Below are 21,184 nucleotides of genomic sequence, written 5' to 3'. Positions count from 1 at the left end.
CTTTTGGAGCACATTAGCAGAATGTCAATGTCACTTGCTGGCTGCTCCCTGGAGCCATGAGAGGAGGCTGACATCTCCTCGCTGCCACCTGAGCGGGGACGGGGAGGTGTCAGGGAGCTGAGGATGGGGATCCCTTCCAGCATCCCTGGACTACAGTCCCAACATTGGCTTCAAGCCAGAGCCAATTTTGATATTCATACATTCACTTTAGGAGGAGGGAGATATTTTTCAAGTTGCTCTTGCAGGGTCTGTTTTCCAGCTTTCTTCCCACCCCCCCACCTTTCTGCTGAATGAAAATAAGCAGGAGTTTCTGAGGCTTCTCAGCCTTTACAGCCTCTAAGGAGTCCGTTAAAGAAAGAGACCTCTTCACACTGCAAACTGGGAAGCGGTTTCAGTTACACAGAACCCACACAGCCCAGCCCAGAGCACTTGAAAACTTTTTCTTGTCTGTTAAAAGGAAGGGGGGAGGGGAGAACCCATAAAATAAATTACGAAAAAGCATAATCCTTGACTAAATTTCCTGTTTTGTGTCTCAGCATTAACAGAGTGCTTGAATTTCCTCCTTTTTTTAAAAAAAATTAAAAAACCCACGCACACAACAAAACCCCATCACAGCCAATCCCTACCTACCCATTTAACTGCAACCTAACCCAAAACTCCAGGAGGTTTCAGGCGTGCTCGAGTTGGAAATATCAGATGAATTCCTAACTCATTTCCTAGGAAAAGCCCAGCTCATGCTGCCCTTCTTAAAGATTAAACACAGCCCAGCTCAGGCACTGCTCCTCTGGCATGGCAGCTGCTTGCCCCAAACACCACCAGCATGAAGAACTGAACCACAGATCGCAAAATTCAGCTTTTTTTAAAGAAATCAAACCCGACTGAAAGCAGCCGTGACGTTTTGAGTTAGTTCACAGCTTTTCAGGTGTTTTGGAGGAGCAGCAGCAGCAGGGAGGCCGTAAGCTGGCAGCACAACTGTGCAGCACAAAGAACGTTCTAAAGCGGGTTATCGAGTCGCCGGCGTCGCCGGAGAGAAACATTCACGTCCAAGAGAGCTGAGCCCGTCGCGGGCAACTTTCGCTTTCAGAAATCGCATTTCAAACTGAAAACACTGTCCTGTGTCACACAATGGCCTGGTTGTTCTGGTATTTTAATAAAGGGCCTTTTAACAGAAGTGAGTGGCTGGTAACAGGGGGGCTCTTCTACGTGACAGCGGTGTAAGAGCTGTACGGCTGGAGCGGATGCCGAGGGATGGAGCAGAGTTGTCTGAAGAGAGCTGCCCATAGCTTACACATGAGGCCACCGAAGCTGGATGCTTCTAGCTGGTACCCAAAAACAAGGTCTGGCTCTTCCAAGTCTCTGTGAAGTCCAGCAACTGATTTAAAAATACAAACTAAGAGAGTAAATCTAAGACTAATATAAACAAAAACAAACAAAAAGCTCTCTCCAGCTTTGCCTTTATCGTGACGATGGTCAGACCACACAGCAGGAGGTAGTGATGTACATTGTCTTTTAGTTTTATTCCCTTCCCAATTTAATTCCTCCTGACACGCTGCACCACCAAGCTAGGAAGCCTATAAGAGAGAAAGCTGATATATACCACTATCTGGCAACAGGTGAGCAGGACTTAACCCACACACCATCCAGAAAGTCAGCGATGCTACAACTGGGGAACTCTGAAACTCGCTAACGCCCAGGATCCCACTGAATGATTTCTGGTCCCTGGCTGAACAGATTAAGTAACTGGAGTGATATCTGAGCAACAGGAGAGGGCTTTCCACCTCAGAGCTCAACAATTAGACCTTCGCATCTCAATTCCTTTGATTTCTTGTAAATTTGGGGCAACGGATCCCAGATCTCCCAGCCACCCACAGCAGGTCCCTCACCTCAAACCGGACCCACTAGCTCGGTGGTAGAGACACAGTATTTCATAAAACCCTTTCTCCTTTCGCTCTGCCCTCCCCACGCCAAGAATCCTTGAACAATTACAAACCTTTACCCTGCTTTTTATGCAGCCATCATTTTTGGGTCATCCACCCACGGGCCTTCCTTCCAGCACAGCAGGATTGCCATCCCTCTTGCCAGCTCTGCTGCTACCCTCAGCGCTGGGAAGAGCGGCTGGCGCACTCTCACACGTTCCGAGCCGCGCCGGGGTCTACAGACTCAAGACAAACTCCCTGATCCTTCCAACCTGAGCTAATCTCTGCAGCCCAGAGGGCAAGAAAATGCTTTTTCAAAAGGGAGGGCTGCAGTCCTGCTGTTCATTGCCTCCTCCCAAAGACGTCAAAGAAAACTTCCCCTGGCCGCTGGCGAGCGGACAAGCGGCTATTTCAAGCCCTACACAAAACAGACCGTTCAAAGGGCGATTAGTTGGGTGCTGGCACTTGGCCAGCCCCACGGCTCGGCAGGTCCAGCACTAACGGGACGACTCCTGGCAAGGAAAGCCACGGTTCCCCGGCACTGATGGGTTTCCACCGCCTCACTCGCACGAGAGGATGTGGAGCACAGCAGTTACTGGCAATTAGAAACATAATCATCATCATCATCAGTGTTTTCCGAAGGGCAGTGTGTCCAGTTCCTCTGGAGCTGAGTCCTGGGACAAGCAGGCAGGGAGCCGGGCACTCGCCTCGTTACACTAACGAACTTCAGGGCACAACAACCTCCCAGCGCACGAGGTAGGGCAGAGCGGTTATCTCCATTTCACAGATAAGGAAATAAGGCAGGAAGGCAGAAGCTGGGCTGGCCACAGGGGAAGTGAGATGAGCAGAGGACAAACTTACATCTCCCGAGTCACACGCTCCTCTCCCAGCCACCGAATTAAGTCTCTTTGTCTGTTTGAACCAAGAGAAGTCAGTCTCCCAGCGTTCTGCCATCCCCTACCTTCAAAGGGGGCTAACACCTTCCTAAGATAACTCTCCATGCCAAAAAAGCATTAATTACCATAAGTAACACCAACTAAATACTCTATCCAGGGATAAGATGGATACAGAAGAAAAACTCATAGGTGCATTGCAATGTGCCTCCCATGTAAATCATTAAAATCCACAACAATACTCCAGCCACACAAAAGAGCTATTTCCATTTGTTTCACAGCTACAGATGGCAGAAGAAAACCTCTCAGACAATAAGCTCTATTTAAACATATTGATCCAGCTTTTTTGGTGCGTCTTCCCCCACACCAGCTACAACCAGAATACGATAAAGGACGCTACGCAGTCACAGAGCTCCCTTGCATTGCTTGATGGTTGTGCAGCTGAGCTGGAACCCAACCCAGCAGCAGATCAGCTCATCTGCCTGTGTGCGATGGGATGTCCCACACAGGAGAGAGCTGAAGGCAAAAAAGACCTCCAAGGGGTGAAGGTCTGACTTCAGTACTACGTGCTTGAGAAGCAAAGCTGTCTCTGAGAAACAGTGTGTTAAGAAAAGCAAGTAATTACCTACAAGTCCTTGAGTTTACTCACAGACTCAGACTTAGAAATATCAGGTTACTGACTTCTGTGGTCTACCACAAGTCAGCTTTTCTCCTGGTAGTAATCACCGCAGTTGTACTTGTCCGGGTCAGTTTTACAAGAAGCCCACAGCTATAAACAAACCTGCAGGTTGTTGGTTCCACACACACCCTCCCCCCAAAAAAAAAACCAACCACAAAACAAAACCCATTAAAGATTATTCAGCACCTTAAAAGCCACAACAACTTCTCACCACATTTACAAGTGGCAACAGAGAAAGTATCTCAGAGCAGAACACAGGGTTAAGGCCACGGCTGATGGCAGCAGCCCCATACTGAGGTGAATCCCATTCACTTGCCCCAGCAATGCTGAAGAAATGAGCTGCAGAGACCAGGTACCCAGATGCCAAACTGTGATGCCTTCCAGTCCCTGCTTACCTACCCAGCACACGCTTCCCTTCCCCAGCCTCCTAAAGGACACACGCCAGCACCCGGCTTCTCATTCCACACTTCTATTTGGAAATAAGGAAATAAGAGTTCTCCCTTTGTCTGCAGCACCCACTTATCTCCACTACTCTGCTCTACCTCAGCAATACCGAGAGGCCAGACCCTGGAGCTACCCCTCCTTTACATAACCCCAGCACTACGACTCACCAAGGCACTGCCCAGGACAGGCCACCATTGCTGTGCTTCCCCAGCCACCAACTCCTCCAGTTATTTCCTCCACAACCTCTCTGTACCAACCCACTGTCAACTCACACAGCGCTGAAAAAGCAAGGTGATGACGTGATACCAGACCTTCAGACAAGCCTCCCAACCTCCTTTTATACCCCAAAAGAGGGTCTAGACCCACTCCCCATTAAGCCACCCAAGTCTCAAAGCAGGTTGGCGCTGAACCATCTCTCATCCATCACGACTTCCCTCTTCTCACCTCACCAGCCCAAATGCCTGAGGTGCCCAGGCCATCCCAGCTCCAGCCACACGTCCTGCTGTCCCCACCTCAGTCACAACAGCCCCTTCCACCCCCTGCCCAGCACAGCCCCTCCGTACCCAGCCCTAGATCACACCCTCACATGGGAACCATAGCCCCTCAGACCCCAGCACCCTGTGACCCCCACCAGACACTCTCCCAGCTCCCCACCCCTACCCTTCACCCCACTAGTGCAAGCTCCAGCTCCCCCAGGGCTTCCCCCCCTCTCTCCCCAAGGCCTCCCCCCTCCAGAATCTCCTAACCCCCACCCCGGGGGTCTCCTTCCCGCAGCCCTGTACCCAGGACCCTCCTACCCCAGCCCCCCAACCCAACTCACCCCAGGGGATGCCCAGCCCCTTCCACACCATCCCCTCCGGCCCCGGCACCCCCCGACCCCTCCACCTCCGGGGCCAGCACCCTTCCCCCGAGCAAACCCCCCCTTCCACCCCCCCGAACCCCCCCCCCCCGCCCCGCCCCGGGGCCCACTCACCCCCACCTCTCCCCGGACCTCTCGGGGCCCTCACCCGCAGCCTCCCCGCCGCTCCCGCCCTGCCCAGGGCCCCCACACGACCCCTCCCGAGCGCTCCCCGCCCAGCCCCGCCAGCTTCACCGGGCCGCGACGGGCCCCAGGCAGGGCCGGGCCGGGCCGGGGGTTCCGCCGGGCCCTGGCCCGCTCCGGCCGTCCCCACACCAGCTCGCCCGCAGCCACCCGCCACGTTCCTTCCCTCCCCCGCCTTAAGTCCCCGCGGCGCGGGCGGCTCCTCACCGGTCTCGGCGGGGCCGGGGCACCGAGGGGCGGAGGAGCGGAGCCGCCGCCTCAGCCACCAGCGCCGCCGCGCAACGCAACCTGCTACCCAGCCCCGGCCGGGCGCGGGCAGAGCTGACCCCGCCCCTCCGCTTGATTGACAGCTCCGCCCGCCAATGGACGATGGAGCCGAGGGGCGCGCGGGGAGGGGGGGGGGGGCGGCCTGGCGCGGGAAGGTGGGGCCGGGCGCGGCCGCCAAGTTCGGTTGCGGCGGCGGCGAAAGGGGCGTGGCCGGCCGCTGAGCGGCGGGGGCAGCAGCCAATCAGGGCGGGGGGGCGGGGGAAAGAGGTGTAAACATATGATTAATATTCATGAGCTGGTCACCGCCCCTCCCACCCACACACACACCCCCCCCCCCCCCCGCCGGGGGGCGATGCGCGCGACGGCGGCACGTGGCGCCTGGAGCGCGAGGCACCGGGACGGCGGGAACACCCCACACACCCCCCCCCCGGGTCTCCTCACCCCCCCTCTAACCCCCCACCCCAACTCAGCCACCCCCACCCCCCATCTAACCCCCCCCCAAGAACCAGGGTGCTGCGCCCCCTCCCTGTCAGCCCCGGGGGGGGGGGGGGGCTGTGGGCGCCCCACGTTCCGCGTGGGAGGGGATCCCCCTGCGGTGACAGCCAGGGCGCTGCCGGGCTGGGACGTCGTCTCCTGCCTTCCCCCCACCACCACCCCGCGCCCCCGACCCCCCTTCCCTTCCCTCCCCAGCACCAGCATCCTGTGCCCAGCCAGGACCCCGGCAGCCGCGTGGCTGCTGCTCCCCGGGCGGGAAGGGGCCGTAGGACGCCCTACACATCTCTGAATCACCCAGCGCTGCGCCCTCCCCTTCCCTTCCCAGCACGGTGCCGGGGTGGGGGGGGGGCGGGTAGGGGCAGAGCCTCTGGGAACCGCCCCCTGCCCCGCTGCTGCAGAATTCGGGGCACCCTGAACCCCCCCCCGAGCTCCCTTCCAGCCCAGGGCTGCAGCGCCGGTGGGCAACCCACAGGGTGGGGGTGAGTGGACAGCCCCCTGCACCCTGGGCAGAGCCCCCCACCCCACTGCTACCCCCCCCCGCAAGGTGCCCCTGATGCTCCAGCCCTGGGTGCAGCAGCTCTCGCGTTCGCTGGGAGGGGATGGCTCTGCCCTGCCCTGTGTGCCCGGGGCGGGGGGGTCACCATGACCTCTGTCTTCCCCCCCTACCCCAGGTCCCGGTTGCACCCGGTGCAGCGAGGGGGAAATCCGGGGCGGGGGGGGGATGAATCAGCAGCGGGCGGGAGTCACGCTGGGGATGCCGGGGAGCAGGAAATCTCGCTCGGCGTGGCCGTGAATCGAGGCTTTGATCCCTCCAGCTGCCGCTGGCTCGTCCCGGTGGTGCCTGGCTCGGGGCTGCAACCCCAGCAGGGTGAGAGGAGCCCTGTGTGTGTGTATGTGTCCATCCATGTCCCCCACCCATCCTGGAGCCACTGTGCGGGGACAAGGGTCCCATCCCTGGGGCAGGAGAGGCTGCAGCCATCGCTCCCCCACCAGTAGCTTCCCAGCACATCCCAGTGCTGGCCTACCAGCAGGGTTGCACCAGTTGTGGATCTGGTTGCTGAATGAATTGAGGTGGTGAAATGTTGGGTTTGGGCTGGTCCTGTGGGGTCCCCCTCTCCTGGAGAGGGGGGTGGGACACCACCTGGTCCTGCTGCCAGGCACACGCCAGCCCCCGCTGACGGCTGCACCGAGCTTGGGCTGAAAACCCACTAATCCCGTTAGAGGGAAGAAGGCTGATTTTTCCCCTAATCCAGTTTGCTCCCATATGCCCCTGCCTGCGGTGTTATAAGCTGCTTTGGCCACAGCTGGGACTGCTCCCAGCGCACGCCTGAGCACAAAGGGACCCCCCCCCCCAGCTTTGGGACAGCATCTCAGGGTGGGGGTGATGTACAAGGCTCACAAACCTCCCCCCACTGCACTTCCCAGCGAGGACACAAGGGGTGACGTGGGCCTGGTGTGACACACGGTGCCAGGAGCCGCTTTGGGTCGCAAAGGCTGGATTTCTGCTTTGAAGCGTTTTGCTGCTCGGCGGCTGCGCCACGGCTCATCCTGCCACTCGCTAATTAACACTCAGGAATTGCTTGCTCAGAGCCCGTGGTCCTGGGGGAAGTGCCAGGGACCCTGTAAGGATTGTCCCTGTTGATCCTGCATCACTGCCCAGCGTTTTTTAGAGGGCTCAGAGTGCCCCTGGCCTCGGGTACTCTGATGGCTACTGGGTGCCAGGGGGCTGCGCTGGCCAGAGCCCCCCCATCCCCTCCTGGGAGCAAGAGGATCCTAAGGGACATCCAGAGCAGCACCCTGAGGGACAACCCTTGGAGCATCCCGAGGGACCCTCCGTGCTGCAGCAGGACCACAGTCCCCAAAGAGCATCTCCCGTGGTGACTTGGCCAGTGTGGGTCTCAACCTGCACCAGCCAGAGCAGGGGGGTGAAGGGAGGGACGTGGAGGGGGGCAGAGATTTTCCATCCCCAAGCTGAAGGCACTTCGGAGCAGCTGTAAATGCTGAGGGTGTGATGGTGCTTGAGAGGGGTGTCACTGCCCCCCAAAATACTTGTGAGCCTCCCACACACTTGAATGGGCCTCTGCAGCCCCTGGGGATCCTGGGGGGTTGTCACAGCAGGTGGGAACTGGCACCAAGTGCCCCCGTGCCTGTGTGTGTGCCCATCCCACCCCTCTGTTTCCAGCACCCACCAGAGGGTCCTGGCTGCCCCCAACCTCTGTGAGGGATGAGAGGACAGGAGCAGTCACTGGGACCGGTGTCAGGGAGCTGTGGCATCATCCCCATGGAGCTGGGACATCATCCCCACGAGCTGGGACATCATCCCCACGGGCTGTGGCTGTCCCAGCAAAGCCATGCACCCACCCCCAGGGAGCCCTGACTGTCCCCAGGGCCCTGTGGCCACCCCTCCCGGCGCTGTGACACCCACCCCCCACCAGGGTCTTGCAGCCTGCATTAGCCCCGCTCCCCCTGCAGCCCCCTACCCCACCACCCCCCCCTCCCTGCGCCCACGTGCCCACGCGGCTCCGTGCCCGGGGAGCAGATGGTTTCCATGGCAACAAGCATGATGACGCACGCACCGCGCTCCCACCCCCTCCCCTCGCGCTGGCAGTGAGGGGCACCCACGGGCAGGGTGGGGGGTGGTGGTGGTGGGATGAAGACGGAGGGGGTGGGGGGGGGGGCTGTGAGGGCAGCCGAGCACGCGTTCACACACGTGTGCCCACGGTACGACACGCGTGTGCATGCGGGACGGGCACGTGTATCGGCACGGACACGCGGAGGAGGCGCAAGGCCTGTGCACGCCCGTGCGTGACACACACCTGCCTGTGCACACCCGCACCCCCATCCCGCCCATCGCCCCTTCGGGCCCCCCCCCGTGCTCCCCAGCCCCCCCGGCGCTGCTCTGCGGCGCGTTTCTCATCTCTTTATTGAAGGAAGACTATGTCTAGAGTAAAGGCTACATCGTCACGTCACCTTGTCCCCTGGGCGCTCGGGCATGTTGTAAAAAGCCGGGGAGGGGTGCGGGGAGCTGGGCGCAGCGGGGGAACAGGGGGTAAGGTAAGGTGGAGGGGGGGGGGGCCCAGCCTGCCTTGGGACACCCCCCCTTTGGGAACACCCCCTTGGCGAAGGGGAAGTGGGGCCGGAGCGAAGGGACAAACCCCGCTGGGACAAGGGGCTGGTGAGAGTGTGGGGACCCCGCTCCGGCCGGGGGAGAGCAAGCAGGGCTGTGGCAGAGCTGGGGGGGGGGCGGGGGTGGGGGATGAGGGGGGGGTCCCTGGGGTTTGGGGCCAGGTCACCCCCCCAGCAAGGACACTGCGGGCGTGGGGGGGACACTTACCGCCGGTGGGGCAGCGTGGCAGGCTGTGGCAGCGCCCATCACCACGGCATCACAGCCCAGAGGAACCACAGGGCTCATCCTGCGTGGGAAGGGGGGGGTAGCGGTGTCGGGGGGGGGGATGCGGGGGGGACAACCGGGGGGTCTCCTGCTGGAGCTCACCAGGATTGTGCTGGGTCAGGACCTCCCTCGGACCCGATGCTTTGTGCTTGGGCTGGCGGCTCCGGGCTGCGGCACCGGGATGGGGCTGGGGGCTGAGGGGCAGCGGGCACCATGCGGGGGGCTGCTCCCGCCCCAGGGTCTCTGCTTGCAGGAGCAGAGCGCTATGGCATGGGGGACCGGGGCGCAGGGAAGGCCTGGGACGCGTGTGACTGTCCCCAAGGGTGACACCGACACCCCCACGTCGCACCATCCATCCCACCCACGAGGGCCGACGTGGGCTCCCCCACTGGGGAGGGGACGGGGACCGGGATGGGGACAGGGACCAGCCGGTGCCACTGGTTGTGCTGCAGAGTGTGTGTGTGGGGGTGTGTGTGCGTGTCCATGTGCTCCCCGGCGGTGCCCAGCCGCGTGTCCCCGGTCCTGTCGTTGCCGGGCATGGAGCATCCCTCAGCATCCCTCAGCTGGGCGGGACGCTCCCGTCTTCGCCCCCGGATGTGGGGTGAGCGCAGCCCACGCCGCCGGTGCGCCGCGGCGTCCCCGCACAGTCACAGTGATGGCACGGAGGACAAGGGGACGGCCCCGCTGCGATGCCACGTCCAGTCGTGGGGGGGGAGAGGGGAGGACCGGGGTGGAGGTGCGGGCCAGTCCAGGGCTCTACATGATGCTGCACTTCCCCTTGATTTTGTCTGTCCTCTTCTGCTTGCTGGAGCGCTTCCCGTCGATGGTGAGGCTCACGTTCCTCCTCTTCTCCAGGTTCAGCAGCTCCTGGAAGAGCTCCTTGACGTTGTAGTTCATCTTGGCCGAGGTCTCCATGAAGGCGCACTTCCACTCCTTGGCCACAGCCTCCCCTTCCCTGCTCTCCACCTCCCGCTGGGTCTCGTCGCACTTGTTGCCCACCAGCATGATGGGGATGCTCTCCACGCTGCCCTTGATCTGCACGATCTGCTGGTAGATGGGCTTCAGCTCCTCCAGGGACTGCTTGCTGGTGACGGAGAACACCAGGATGAAGGCATGGCCCTTGGAGATGGAGAGGCGCTGCATGGCCGGGAACTGGTGGCTGCCCGTGGTGTCGGTGATCTGCAGGGTGCAGACGCTCTTGTCACAGCTGATCACCTGGCGGTAGGTGTCCTCGATGGTGGGGATGTAGGTATCCCGGAAGGTTCCCTTCACGAAGCGCAGCACCAGCGAGCTCTTGCCCACGCCGCCGGCACCGAACACCACCACCCGGTAGTCATTGCTCTGCTCCGGCATCTTGGCCCCCGAGATGCTGCCACCACTGCAAGGGAGAGGGGCAGAGGGAGGGGGGTCACACCAGGAGCTGGGACTTTGGGATGGATCCAGCCCGGGCAGGACTCTGCGGGGGGAAATGGGGCAGCCCCCTTCCTGCACCCACCAGGCCTGTGTAACCAGGGGGTGCCAGCCAGCGCCCCCCTCATGCCCTTGAGGTGCCCTTGCCGGGCAGCCGGGGCAGGACGGTGCTCGCTGCCCGCCTGTGGTGCAGCAGCATTCGCTATTTTTACCAGCCGCCCGCTGCGGCCATATGGCCAAGCCACGGCCACCGGCACAGCAGCTGTGGCCAAGGCTGCCAGGGCAGCGTGCTGGGGGAGGTGGGGGCACGCTGGGCACCCACAGGGCCCCCAGAGCCCCCCTGCAGCCCTGCAGGGACCTGGTGGCTCCCGGAGGAGACCCTGACCAGACCCTCTGGCTGTCCTGTGCTGTGGCCACCATGTTTGGAGGTGCCACTTCAGGCACAGAGCTCAGTGCCTGCAGTGCTGCCCAGCACCCTGACACCCCCTGACACCCCAGCCTACCCTGTGCCACACCACCCCGTGACAGCCCTCTGCTCCGCTGCCACCCTGGGGATGCAGGGGGAGCAGGGACATGTGGACACCGAGGGCTCATGGCCTTCATGCTCAGAGACCCCCACAGCCACCCCTTGTGTTGCCAAACCTCAGTGCCCGCTCACAGGGGATGCACGAGCCTGGGCAGGGTCCCTGTGTAGACCCCCAAGGAGCGATGCCACCCTGGGGTTTGAAACAATGGGGCACAAGGAGCTGCTGATGCTGAGCCTCGGGCTGAGCATCACCTCAGCCAGGTCCTGCCTCAGTTTCCCTCCTGCAGCACAGGGCTGGCAGCATCTGCTCTGCTGCGTGAGGTGACCCAGGAGCACCGTGGAGTCTCGGGGCCATTAAACCTGCTGTGGGATGAGTGGGGTGGGAGAGGAGGGAAGGGACCCCCCACCCCCGGGTGCTGCTTCGGGTAGATGCTGGAGGGTCCCCAGCCGGCTCCGCAACCGCCACCCTGCCCCTCAATTACTCAACAGGCCTGGAAGAGGGGGGACAGTGAAGCGTCTGGGGCAGCCCTGTGCTGGCAGCCCCCCCACTACCGCAGCTCCTCATCCAGCCCTTTCCCACGGCCCTTCCCATGGCACCAGCCGGTCCGGATCCTCTGAGAAACCCCGGTACCCTGGCACGTCCCCAAACACCGGAGGTGGGGGGCAGGGGTGGGGGGTTGGTGCCTGGTTCTTCAGGAGAATGAGGGGTCGGGGGGTGGGGAAGGAGCCCATCACCATGGCCTCGGGCACCCAAGGGTGTTCCCATCGCGGGGTCCCCATGCAGGGGGCAGAGAAACGCCCCTTGGATCCCAGCCCGTAGGAACGGTCTCTGCCCCAAGGGGGTCGGGGCAGCCCCAACCCCACCGGGGCTGGAGAGGATCCTTGTCCCACCGGCGTGGGGCGCTGGGACCGAGGGGCTGGGTGGGCCCTCATGGCACCCGGGGGTGCCCAGAGGTCCCGTACCCTGCGCCCAGCAGCCCCCACACACCCCTCCAAAGACCCCCCCCGTGCCTGCGGGTCCAGACCACAGCCTCTCCTCGCCGGCCGGGGGCACAGCCGGGGCCCGATCCTGCCGGGGAGGGGGAGGGGGGAAGGTTTGCACTCCCCCAGCACCCCCCCCCCCCAGAATCCTCCCCCTCGCCCCCCCGGCCGGTTGGGGGTCGGGATGGCGGCCAGGGCGGGGACAAGGCGGAGGGCCGGAGGGGCTGGGCAGGATGGAGCTGGGGGGCAGGAGAAGGGGCAGGGAAGGGAGCCGGAGGGAGCGGCAGGGGCAGGGGCAGGGTACCACCGCCCCGGGCCGGGGTCCCGGGTCCCGCTCCCCAGCCGTGCCCTGCCTTTGCCGGCAGAACCCCCCGGTCCCCGCCGGCGATAGCAGCCGCCTCGTCCCCGCTTCCCCCGGCTCCCCCGCCGCGCCGGTCGCATTGCGGTGCCCGCCGCCTCACCGTGTCCTGCCCGGGATCCGCCCTTGGCTGCGGGCTGCGCGGCGGCCTCAGCGCATGGCCCGGCCCGGGGCGGTCCCGGCGCGGAGGCTCCGGTCCGCCCGGCGCGGCTCGGCGCGGCTCGGTGCGGCGGGGCTCGGCCCGGCTCAGTGCGGTGCGGCGGGGCCGGCACGGCTCGGCACGGCTCGGCTCGGCTCGGCTCAGCACGGCTCGGTGCGGTGCGGCCGCCGCAGAGCCGATCCCGCCCCGCCGCCGGCCCCGCCCGCCGCGCCCGCCCCGCCCGGGGCTGCCGGACCCCCGGGCCCAGCCCCGAGCGGCTCCGGGACGGGGGTGGCGGCGGGGGACTGACGGGGTGGTTGGGGACAGATGGACGGGAGGGACGGAGAAGCGCGGACAGGGATGCAGAGATGGGGATACAGGGGGATGGGGACCCACACGCATGGGGATGGGGACATACAGGGATGGGGACACACAGACAGGGATGCTCAGATGGATACAGGGTGATGAGGATGCACGGACAGGGATGCACGGATGGGCATACAGGGGGACGGGGACCCATGGGGATGGGGACATACAGGGATGGGGACACACAGACAGGGATGCTCAGATGGATACAGGGTGATGAGGATGCGCAGACAGGGATGCATGGATGGGGATACAGGGGGACGGGGACCCACACGGATGGGGATGGGGACATAGAGGGATGGGGACACACAGACAGGGATGCACAGATGGATACGGGGTGATGAGGATGCACGGACAGGGCCAGGGACACGTGGACAGGGATACAGGGGGATGGGGACACACAGACAGGTGTGTGGACACATGGACAGGCACCACTCATGGACATGGGCACAAGTGAGGACACAGACACACGTGAAGAGGACTGTGGATGAGCTGCCCAGGGACACATGAATGGGGACCCACAGATGGTGGGGGACACAAGGACACACAGACAGGATAGACAGACACCTGGATCTGGCAGGGTGCTGTGGACACCCCTGTGGCAGTTGGGGGTGATCTGGGCAGCAGGGTCAGGCTTTGGGGACACAGCTGCCTGCATTGCCACTGGTGCCACCATGGGGTTCGTGTCACCAGCCGCAGTGTCCCCTTCCAGGGGATCCCAGTAAAGTGGGGTCAGGAGCCCCAGAAGCCCCAGGACCCTTGGCTGGGGGCAGAGCTGCGATGACCCTGGGAGGGGACATGCTGGGGGCCCTCAGGTGGCACTTGGAGGAGGTGGCCATAGAACAGGATCAGCTCCTGAGCCCTCAGGAATGGGCCCAGCATCCCAAGCGGCCAGCTCCTACTCTGAGGGTCCTGGAGCCGAGCCACAGCCCCCCACAGCCCAGGGCTCTGCGGCCAGAGGAAGGCCGGCTCTCCACCCAGCCACCGCCATGGGCGACAGGGATCCAGAGCTGGGCCTGGGAACTCAAAGGTCCCCATGAAGGTCGGAGGCTGGCAGCGCTGGGGACCGCGGGCGGGGGGCTGCCAGGCCGGGCTGCGTGACTCACGCTCCCTCCCAAGCAGCGGCAATTAAAATCCGCAGCTTCTATTAATAGCTGCCAGCGGAGGAGCGAGGCCATGGCGGCACCCACGCGCCTGTCAACGCGCGTCCCATTGAGACGCGCTGCCGGGCCTGGCGGGAGCTGGGGGGGGGGGGCACCATGGTCACGTCTCCCCAAGACCCATGGGGGACACCAGCCTTCCCCCTTGGGGACGGGAAGCGGGTCGGCAACCCTGGGAGCGGGGTGGTGGGCAGCGGCAGCCCCCTCCCCGTGGAAAGCCCCCCCTGCCAGGCCCCCCCCCCCAGCCTGCAGTCCCCTGCAGCGTTATTAGCTGGACGGATACTACTCGTTAGAGGAAATGAATGAGTTTCCTTGATCATTTTAGCTGCGGCTCCTCCTCCGTTTCATTCAGTCCCAGCTCCCCGCCAAGCCTTACGCAACGGGGATGCTGCCGGCTGCACGCGCAGGGCTGCATCACGCTGATGCTGAGCGGGGCCAGGGGTGGGAGAAGGAGTGGGGGGGGGGAACTGGAGGGTCCTGGCCCCACGGAGCTCAGCACAGCTGCATGGGGGTCCAGGCAGCAGCCCCACGCTGCTGCCCACCCAGGTCCCCGCAGGGGGGTTTGGCTCTCCTGGAGGGGGGGTGCATGGGGGGTATCACACGTACGCCTGGCGTGTCATCCAGACCCCAAGGGAGTGAAGGGGGGGAGGACATGACTTCAAATAAACAAGTGACACCAAGGGCAGAGGGCCAGAGCCTTTATTGAGAGCAGCAGGTAGGGCTTGTCCTTCTCCCCTCCTAAACCAGCCAGGGAGTGCCCCCCTCCCCTGCACACACCTCACCCCCCCCCCCAGCGCCGAGGAGCATCCCTGGGGAGGGGGCACAGTTTGCAGCTCACAGCACCCTGTGATTTGCCCCCCTTGCTACTCACCCAGCCAGCCCTGACCCCAGCAGAATGGGTGTAAAATGGAGGTTGTGGGGCCTGACTGTGCGTTTATGCACCGGTTAAGAAATCTCCTCCCCTCCCCGGCTCACAGCAGCTCTCAGAGGGCAGATGGGGCCAGGGGGAGGAAGGGGGAGGAAGATGAGGCGGGTGAACAGGGCGCTAGGATGCACCACGAGCTCAGGGCCCCCTCTCTTTACCCACCCAAGGAAGGGGATGCTCACGTTTGCCCCAGATTCGGGGCAAAAACCCTACAAGAAAAGCATCAGTACAGAACTTGGGAAGCAGGAGCATGGGGGGGGTGGGGAGGGGGGTGGGCGAGGAGCCAGTGCTGAGCTCCCCCCACCAGCGTCACACCTCCCCTCACACCCGCCGCCATCAGCACGGAGCGACAGGCAATGGGATCCACGCGCCCTACACGAGCTGCCTGTGAGGAGGGAGGTAACACACCCAGGTTTACCACATCCAGGCAAATTACATTCTCATCAAGGCCCTGCTAATTTGTGTCATCCCAGGCTTAAAATAACCCTCTCTCCACCTCTCCCCCCCCACCCCTCCTTCCACTCCAGGTTTTTCAAAGCGAGATTAATTGACTTTGCTATGTTGCAGCAATTAAAATACCGAGCAGGAGGAACTGTCAGATGATCCTCATCAGCCTCCATATGCTGTAGCTGTGCCAACCACTGGCTCCAAGATGATGCTTCTCAGTCTCACCCATCCTTCTTCCTGCTAACAGGGACTGCGCCACGGCTAAGCCCACTCGGCATCGTTGTAATTCCATCAGCGCTTCCAAAAGCTCTGCTCTGCCTGTGGAAGCCGCTGCAGAAGCAAAGGCTACGTCTAATTAAAATGCATCCCCCCCCCCCACCAGCCCCTTCCATCCCCCAGCCCTGTGAGAGCCTGGTGAGGAAAGCAGCTGCATGACCAGAGCTGCTCTCTTGAGTTAACAGCCGCAGGATGGAGAAGGAAAGGCAGGATCCCGGCTCCGGCCTCTGATCTAAGGTTGGATGATCTGAAGGATCACGCTGGGATCCGCAGCAGGATGAGCTCCAGAGCCACAGGGGAGATCTGCTCCTGCGCAGTTCAGATTGCAAAGCAGCTCTCAGCAGCCCTTCCCCAACCTCACAAACCCCCCAGGGAAGAGATTTCTCTCCTCCGCAACCACGGCTGAGCCGCCCTGCAAAGCCACGTGAGCCCGCGGCAGCACCAGCAGAGGCTCCAGGAGCAGCCCTGACACGAGTCCCACAGTGACTGCAAAACCCCTCTCAACTCAAACCACTGAAAACACAAAGCATTTGACCTAAAATATTAATGCTGGAAACTGCCACTGCCCAGGTCTTACAGACTGATGGATGCCGGGCTCTGGGAGCGCTGGGGAAGGGCCACGGGAGGGTTTTCGGGGAGATACGAACGTGGTGCTGGGGGGGTTTCCTTAGGGAACGCTCAGCGTGTGGATGAGCTGCAGAGAACGAAGCAGGGCACAGAGACCTGGCTCAGCCTCGTTCCTTCCCTTAATCACTCTGAGAAACACAAGCTCCCAGAGCTGCTGGTGGGCTCAGCCTGAAGCTCTGCTCGGGGGAGCCGTGGCACCAGGCACACCAACGGCCCCCAGGAGGGATGTTATTTTCGGCGGTTGCCGCAGCCAGGTTTTACTCCAAACTAAGCTAGCCAAAGCAGCTTAGAGCAGCCACATAACCCCGACCCCACCTGCTTTCAGATATCATTTCTGCTGTTGCTTCTCACCTTCCTACAGCCTGACAGCAAAGGAAGCAGACTCTCAGCTGTAGTTTCTGCACTAGGTGGGAGGGGAAGGAGAGCTGGGGCTGGCTGGGCAGAGGAACAGCAAACCACCTGGCTGAGGAGCCCTTTGAAGGCAGCCTTAGAGCCAGACTCCTCATGACACCTATGCTGGGACGCTCCTCATTTTTATTTCCCTCTGAGCAGGAAGAAATTCTCCTTCTTGGGGTCAATATGGAAATGCCACCTGGACCGTGGTGTTTCACTCGACCGTCAAGCTTCAGCGTCCCCCTTGGCTGAAGAGGAGGCTCATCTCCAGCGCCGTTGGCAAGAGAAAGGAGCTGAGGTTTGCTTCCCATCACTCCCACACTCACCACTTGAAGAAGACCAGCCCTGCCAGAGCTGTGTAGCCCAGCACCAGGAAGAGAACCTTCAAGAGACGGTCGTTCTTGTCTTCCAGCTCCTTTGCAAGGATCTCAAAGAAGGTGATGAACAAGAAAGTGCCCCCTGCTATGCCTTGCAGGAGCAGGGAAGCGATGTTGCTGGCTGCATTTTGGGTGCTCTTGATCCCCATCCCAATGCTAATGCCCAGAGGGATCATCAAGCTCACTGCCGCAGCCATCTTCACGGCGTCGTTCAGCGGCATCAGCGCCTTGGCCATGCTGATGCCCAACGCCACCGCCACCAGCGTCTCATGAATGGCAACTCCCAGGAACAAGCTCAGGACTTTGCCACCTTCCTCCTGCAAACCCAGAGCCAGTCCCTCGAAGATGCAGTGTGCACATAAAGCAAAGACCAGCCCGATGAGCCGTAAGGGGCCGGAGCGGGAGAGCAGGCGGATATTCAGGCCATGGTGACCGTGTTCGCCGTACAACGTGCGCCCTCGGGACGATGCGATGAAGGGGCTCTCGTATTCGGAGTCGCTCCCAACATCTGAACCAGCGTTGAAGGTCTCTAAGTCAATGAAGGAAGGCTTTTCCTTCTGGAAGGTCAGGACCAGCTGTTCCACAAAGACCGTCACGAAGAAGCCGACCATCACGATAGTCTCTGCTACCGGGTAGTCCGTGGTCACGTTCCCCTGCCTGAGAACTTCGTCGAGCTAGAAGGAAGCAAAGAACCCACAGGTGAATCCCTCACCTTTGTTCCCCTGAAGGGAAACATTCCTACAGTGTTCACACAGCTTTAAATAGACACTAAATGAATCTCAACAGGTCCCGGCGTAAGAGACAAGGAACCTGTGTGCCTTCCAGCAGAAAGTGTGGCAGCTGCCTGAACGTGTTTTCAGGACACTCTAAATAGGGGGAGCTTTGAGCCTCACACCCAGGGGATGCTCAGCCTCCTCCTGCATCAAAAACACCTCCAGTTACTCCACACCGACAGCCTGCTGAACGGGCGCAGCTCGCCCTCACTTCTGAAGCAGCAGGCACAGCACAGCCACTTCTGAGGAGGCTTCATTCTGGCAAGCACAGACCCATCACCTGCTTGCCCACAGGGGTGGAGGTCTGGTGGCTTGGGCTGGGCTCCTTCCTGCAGGGCAGGAGAGGGGTGGGTGGTCCCCCCCGGACAGGGGTCCCTGCCATACTCAGTGGCACAGGCTCATTAACGTTGCCCAAGAGGCTCGTTACCTTTTCCCTCACAGCAGGCAGCAAGGTGTTGAAGCTGGTGGCCAGGAAGACTCCTCCTCCAAAAGAATTGCAGAGGGCAAGGACCTTCTTGGAGCGATGAGCTTTCTCATAATCGGCCTCGATTATCTTGACGGGGAGGAGGGACCCAGCCAGCATGAGGACACAGATGCCCAGCAGACACAGCACTTTGGCGACCAGGATCTTCATCATCCCTCCTGGGGAAGGCCAAGGGCCCTCTGGCCGCTGTTAGAGAGGGCACATCAGCACATGACAGCAGACAGACCTCAGGGGAAAGGCGCTCCCAGGCTCAGCAGCTGTGGGGAGAAGTAAAGTAGAGAGAGGTTTTCCTTTACAGACATACAACGTGCAGAACAGCCTCCATGTCCCAGGGAGCGTGCATGCTGATGGCCCTCACTCCCCAGAAGCATGGCAGGGGAGGCAGTGACAGTGGCAACACCCCTCACACCAGTGGGGCCAAGGAATGGCAGAGAAGAGAAAATTTAACTGCAGTAACCAGGGACTTAAAAACCAGGTAAGAATCGTACTGGCCACACAGAACTGGCACAGCCTCAGCTTTTAGAGGCTTCCTTCAAAACACCTACACAGTGACAGACACAAAATGCTTCACCCTGCTAAAAGATCCACCCATGTCCAAGCAGAGGATCAAGTCTTTCGTTTAGAATCATGACAAGATGCATTTGTCACACAGAAATGAAGTTCAAGACATCCCCTTCAACCCTCAGACAGGTTTCTTTCGTATCGCCCCCGATACGAGACTCTCGGCTTCGTTCCCGCTCGGTTTCCTGAGCAGTGGCCTGAGTCACCAGCTCTTTAGGGCAGATGGCAGCCTGTGCAGTCAGTTGTTTGCTCTGTACCAGGAGTCCGTGGAGGTTGGAACTGCTGATCAATACCTGTGTCTCCAAAGGGAAACCCTACGGAGGAATTTGCTGCCTGGTTCTTTGTCCGCGGGGTGTAACAAGAGGCGGCAGAGGTTATTTCATAAGAGAGAGAAATGCCAAGATTTGGGTTACCCAGGTCATGAGAATTGACTAAATCTGAACTATAAAAGCATGCCCACCCAGGTGCCACGTTTTCCTCCACTCACTGTGTAAAAGAACCATGTTAAGTCTCTTTATAAGGGTGAACACGAACAGGTGCTTCTACTGCAGCAGCACAGCCGGTGCCTCGGAGGATTCCACTCACCGCTCACACCAAACTGACTTGTGAAGTCAACTCCAGGGCACCTTGAGAGAGGGTTCTCCTGTGAGTCACCCAGTTAAGGGCTACCAGACAGACCAGAGCACTGACAAGATACCTCAGAGTGTACTGGCGTAATGACCTAACACCAAACACCTCCAGCCACGCTGGCACCCGCACCCCTGATGGACAAGGTAAATAATCACATACCTGCTTGCTGGAGCAGCAAATGAATTTGAATAGGAAAGCTTCCCCAGGCTAAAGTCTCCCTTCAGGGCTGCCAGCATTAATGGCACAAACAGTGCTCTGAAAAGGGAAGCGGGTGACTGAAGGACCCTGTACTCAGCGTGGGGGTTTAAAGCTTCTCTCCCAGTCCACAGCCCCAGCAGGACTGAGCGGAGGTGGGGGCTGGTCAGGCCACCTGCAGCAGCTCCAGTTCTCAGTGGGGGTATCCAAGGGAAGCCACGTTCCTTAGAAGAAAACCCTGCTGAGGTGACACACTGCCTCCCGCCCTGGTGAACCCAGCAGGTGAGCCAGGTCTGAACAAGTCCAGAGCCTGAAAGCTCGGTGCGCGCTGACGGGACTCCCGCAGCAGCCGGCCTGTCGCTGCGGCTGACGAGCACGTCTCACGTCTCCCTCTCCAGAGAGGTTGACTCCAGGCCTGCCAACACTCGTCAGCGCTGTACTGACACTGCTAACGAGTCAGGCTGCCTGTGTACAGCACGCGCCGCCGTTTCGGCGTCAACAGCGTGACAAGGACTTCAACCTCACACGGCGACAGCGCGTTACGCCAAGGGTGTCCCATGAACTCGCTGGGAGAAGGACATTAGAAGCAGCACCTTGGGGTGGTGGAGTATCAGAGCTTGTCAGCACACCTGCTGGGTGCAAAGGCACCACCTGCACCTGCTCAGGTAGGCAGGCAGCTCCCAGGACAGAGGGGAGGAGGAGAACACCTCCTTTTCCAGAATACACTTCTCCAGAACACACTTGGCTTCTGCTCAGCAGTTCAGAAAGCCCCAAACCTAGGGAGGGGTTTGGGGTTGGGGTTTTTTTTTTCCCCCTTTTCCTTTTTTAATCCAGCAACAGCCCCAACGGAGCACAAAGCCTCAAGCTCCTGACGGCAGGTGGAGCAGCCACCCTTCAGCGCCCCCTGACCCGGCCCGGAAAGCAGCCGAGGGAAAACCGAAGCTGGAAGCACCAGAAGTACCTTGTGTTGCTCTTTCCCACCGCCCGGCGCTCAGGAGCCGGTACCAACGTCGGGATTCTCTCAGCAGCCTGAAAACTTCTGGAACGAGGACCAACTCCGGGACAGGCGCTGCTCGGCTTGGAGGGCTGTTGGCTTTAGCTAATAAGCCCTGGGGAAGAAAAAAAAGGAGTGTGGCCCCATCCAACCTGGCCTTGAACACCCCCAGGGATGGGGCATCCACCCCCTCTCTGGGCAGCCCATTTCAGCACCTCACCACTCTCTCTGTAAAGAGCTTCCCCCTAATCTCTCATCTAACCCTTCCCTCCTTCAGCTTCACTCCATCCCCCTTGTCCTGCAATTATTTCCCCTTTGAACAAGCTTATTCCCCTCCTGTTTCTCTGCTCCCTTCAGGGACTGGGAGGCTGCAATGAGGTCCCCCCACAGCCTTCTCTTCTGCAGGCTGACCCAGCCCAGCTCCCTCAGCCTCTC

General features: G+C 61.0%; 3 protein-coding genes across 4 annotated transcripts in view; all 3 read right to left on the bottom strand.

The window, feature by feature from the left end:
* Positions 1-5,302, bottom strand: part of GNG7 (G protein subunit gamma 7) — a 79,000-nt gene extending 73,698 nt beyond the window's left edge. The window contains exon 1 of one of the 2 annotated variants that reach the window (XM_084276323.1): positions 5,182-5,302. The gene's annotated coding sequence lies outside the window, so the exon portion shown is untranslated. The remainder of the gene's footprint in view (positions 1-5,181) is intronic. The other variant, XM_084276324.1, reaches the window with a different exon arrangement.
* A 4,581-nt stretch (positions 5,303-9,883) lies between these two features.
* Positions 9,884-10,480, bottom strand: DIRAS1 (DIRAS family GTPase 1; the record flags this gene model as incomplete). The annotated part of the gene is made up of 1 exon (XM_084276259.1): positions 9,884-10,480. The coding sequence occupies one exon, from the start codon at positions 10,478-10,480 to the stop codon at positions 9,884-9,886; it is 597 nt and encodes a 198-aa protein (XP_084132385.1).
* A 6,412-nt stretch (positions 10,481-16,892) lies between these two features.
* On the bottom strand, positions 16,893-18,522 carry SLC39A3 (solute carrier family 39 member 3; the record flags this gene model as incomplete). The annotated part of the gene is made up of 2 exons (XM_084276469.1): positions 16,893-17,786; positions 18,313-18,522. The coding sequence occupies 2 exons, from the start codon at positions 18,520-18,522 to the stop codon at positions 17,058-17,060; spliced, it is 939 nt and encodes a 312-aa protein (XP_084132595.1). The 3' UTR covers positions 16,893-17,057.
* Between the last annotated feature and the right edge of the window lie 2,662 nt (positions 18,523-21,184).

Source organism: Gallinula chloropus (genome assembly GCF_964237585.1).
Source record: "Gallinula chloropus genome assembly, chromosome: 28".
Classification (NCBI taxonomy): domain Eukaryota; kingdom Metazoa; phylum Chordata; class Aves; order Gruiformes; family Rallidae; genus Gallinula; species Gallinula chloropus.
This window is presented reverse-complemented; position numbering and strand designations above follow the sequence as displayed.